Raw genomic sequence first — 2,980 nt, forward strand, 5'->3', positions numbered from 1 at the left:
TAATGATTCTGAGCTACACAACCAATGCCAAAAGACAAGACTCGACCCAGAAAAACTAAAAGGAAAAGACTAAAAAATCATGTCAAAAGACAAGACTAATGAGAAAAACTAAAAGAAAAAAACTAAAGAACCATGTCAAAAGACAAGACTAATGGGAAAAACTAAATTAGTTTCACATAAAGACGATCATAGCATTAAAATTAAACATTTTAATTCCTTTTCTTTGTTCTTTATTTTTTAGTCTTTTTTTTAAATAATTATTTTTTCTTAAATATATTTTTGCTGTGCAGTGATACATTAAATTATGCAATATATTTGTACTGCATGTACTAAATTTTAATATTGTAGTTTTTTATACTTTGAAATATTAATTATAAATTTAATTTTAATTATATAGGTGTGGCTTAGATTTGAGGAGACTATTTTATCTGATGAAAATCAATGTTATTTGTTATCTTTGTATCCTCAACTGATGTTTTCTTTTCTAGTGGATATTTTTTTTGGTGTGGATTGAATTGAGTTGAGTAATTTGTACTAACACTCCTAATATTATTATCATTATTACTATTTTCCCATCATACCATAGATGGAAACAAAATCATAACACAACGAGTATTAGAAGGAATTTCACCAAAAAAAAAAAGCAATAGAAAGAAAAACCGATATATACAGAGATTTCGATCGAACAAAAGTAGTACATAATAAACCAACCCTACACTCCGATATAGGTACAGCAAACAGCCCATATCTCACATCGTCATCATATATATATTATATATATATATATAACAAACTACACAGCCTCCTCATCCAAAACACAGAGACAAACACAGCACAGCTATACCTATTTATAGTAGTTAAGTGACATTCTCAGTCGTTTGATTTGGAACTGCAAAACATGATCTTGTGATGATCATATCATCATCATCATCATTATATTTCACACGTCGTAAGGAGGAGGAGGGCTGCTTCTGGGTCCAACTTCGCCTGTTTTCTCGTACGCATCCGATGCTGACTTTCTTCGAAACCTAAACGACTCTCTGCCTCCTAACAAAACATTCAATGAGTTCCACCATTTCTTAGCAAATCCACAATATACATAATCATTTCTTTTGTTTATACATCCAAACTCGCCATGTATAAATATTGAAATATTAAAACAAAAATATTTAGATGAACAAACTTAGACAAGGGTATTTCTTCAGTAATATTCATCACAATTCACAACTACACACTCGTGAATAGTTCAACTCAAAATCAGAATTTGTGTCGAGATAATTAATGGGATTTATCTTATATATAGCCAGTGGCTTATAATATAGATATATATATACGTACAACCAACCCAATTAAAACAAAATTTGATTTTTCAGACCATAAATTATGAGCACTTTCAGTGTTAATGTGGCCCCTATTGTATACCAATCTATTCCATATCCCACCAAATGGTCATAATCATAAATATATTAATTGTCATGCATATAGTGTTAGTGTATTACGTTAAAAGGGTAAAAACGTCATTTCAGTAAGAGTGTAATTATTATATGCATCCTCCTAACACTACACCATTATCCACTAAATAGTAGACAGCATCACAAAATGACAAAACTACCCTTCCTGGATGTTCAAAGAGACTGATTACACAGATAATGCATTCCCCTAAATAATGGAGAGAACAAGTCTTCCAAGTAAATAGAACAGGGGCAATTGGGTCATTTCATTAAACTTACCAGAAAACGGCGACACTGGAGGAGTTGATCCAGCTGGCGAAACCGGAGGCGAACCGCTCAGGCTCGCTGGTGGTCTTACTATCATAATACTCCGCGTAACTCTCGTCGGCTGATCCTCACCGTATGATCTTACGTTTCCACCGTCAGATCCTAATCAGATTAAAAAACACCAATTATTAATCTAACACAATTCCCCTCGTACTTGAAATATAGTTTCCATTTAAGTTAAAATTAAATATGCAAATATAAAGAGATGACAGTAGATCCAAGCCGGCCGATCATTTTTAATATTATTGTTAGTAGTAGTAATAGTAGCAGTAGAGTATTATTATTTATTAAGATCTTTGTTCTAATAATAAGCCACCAACTGGGCCGTACCCTTGCCCGAATTAGACCGGAAACTGAAGGTGGAATGCTTTCGAAGCTTTGCTAGACCGTTCTCCGGACGAGGTCCGGCAACGGTGTCATCCCAAAGCTGGTCGAGTAGGTCCATATGGGTAAAGTAAGTTTTTAAGAAGAGACTGAGAGATCGAAAAAGCGGCTAATATCCCGAAAGAGATCTCGAGCTCTGTGTAGAGTGATACCCAGAATTGAGGAGAGAGATACAAAGAGTAGCAGAGATATTTAATGGGGAATTTTGAGAGGTTAGGGGCGTTAAAGGTCGAGCAAGTTTTGGGATCTGGAATGGTCGTGAGCCGTTAGATGAATCCAAGGGCTGTGTAAGGACGTGGCAAGTGGATCGATTAGCACGTAATTAGGATAAGAGCGATATGACAGGTGGGCCCCGACGGCTGGTTGAAAGGGCAAAGGGTTTTCGGTGACACGTGGCAGATGTCAGTCACGTGAGGGGTCATGGTTGTGGATAAATATACAAGAATGCCCTTGACTTTTGTGAAGAGGATAAAGAAAAGGACTTGAGGTTTGAGATATTTACGAAATGTGCCAAATCCAAATTTTGGATGGTGTCCGATTCATCGGAAGCTGTTCCAAAATCTCGCAGTGGACTCAATCTCCGTACAAATGTTGCCATCCGTCCGGACCGCAGAAGGCACAACGGCCTTATCGACTGTCGTCCTTCCCATACAATTGTTAGTTTTTTAGAATATGTAATTTTTTTTTTGTGACTTATCTTTTTGGATATGTATTGCGTATATGAGACACCATTAAATAAAAATCAGTTATATATTCACTATATAATCGGTTAGAGATCGGACGAAACTGGCATAATTTTACACGATTTAGATATTTTT

General features: G+C 35.4%; 1 protein-coding gene across 2 annotated transcripts; it reads right to left on the bottom strand.

Annotated features, from left to right (window-relative positions):
* Window positions 1–647: 647 nt before the first annotated feature.
* Window positions 648–2,320, bottom strand: LOC133034023 (dormancy-associated protein homolog 3-like). 2 transcript variants are annotated; one of them, XM_061109052.1, is made up of 3 exons: window positions 2,109–2,320; window positions 1,731–1,880; window positions 648–1,047 (listed from the first exon to the last, which is right to left on the bottom strand). In XM_061109052.1, the coding sequence occupies exons 1-3, from the start codon at window positions 2,221–2,223 to the stop codon at window positions 941–943; spliced, it is 372 nt and encodes a 123-aa protein (XP_060965035.1). In that variant the 5' UTR covers window positions 2,224–2,320; the 3' UTR covers window positions 648–940. The 2 variants fall into 2 exon arrangements, with proteins under 2 accessions (XP_060965035.1, XP_060965036.1); XM_061109053.1 differs by having other exon boundaries at window positions 648–1,040; window positions 2,109–2,314.
* Window positions 2,321–2,980: the final 660 nt, after the last annotated feature.

Source organism: Cannabis sativa, chromosome 2, assembly GCF_029168945.1.
Source record: "Cannabis sativa cultivar Pink pepper isolate KNU-18-1 chromosome 2, ASM2916894v1, whole genome shotgun sequence".
NCBI lineage: Eukaryota > Viridiplantae > Streptophyta > Magnoliopsida > Rosales > Cannabaceae > Cannabis > Cannabis sativa.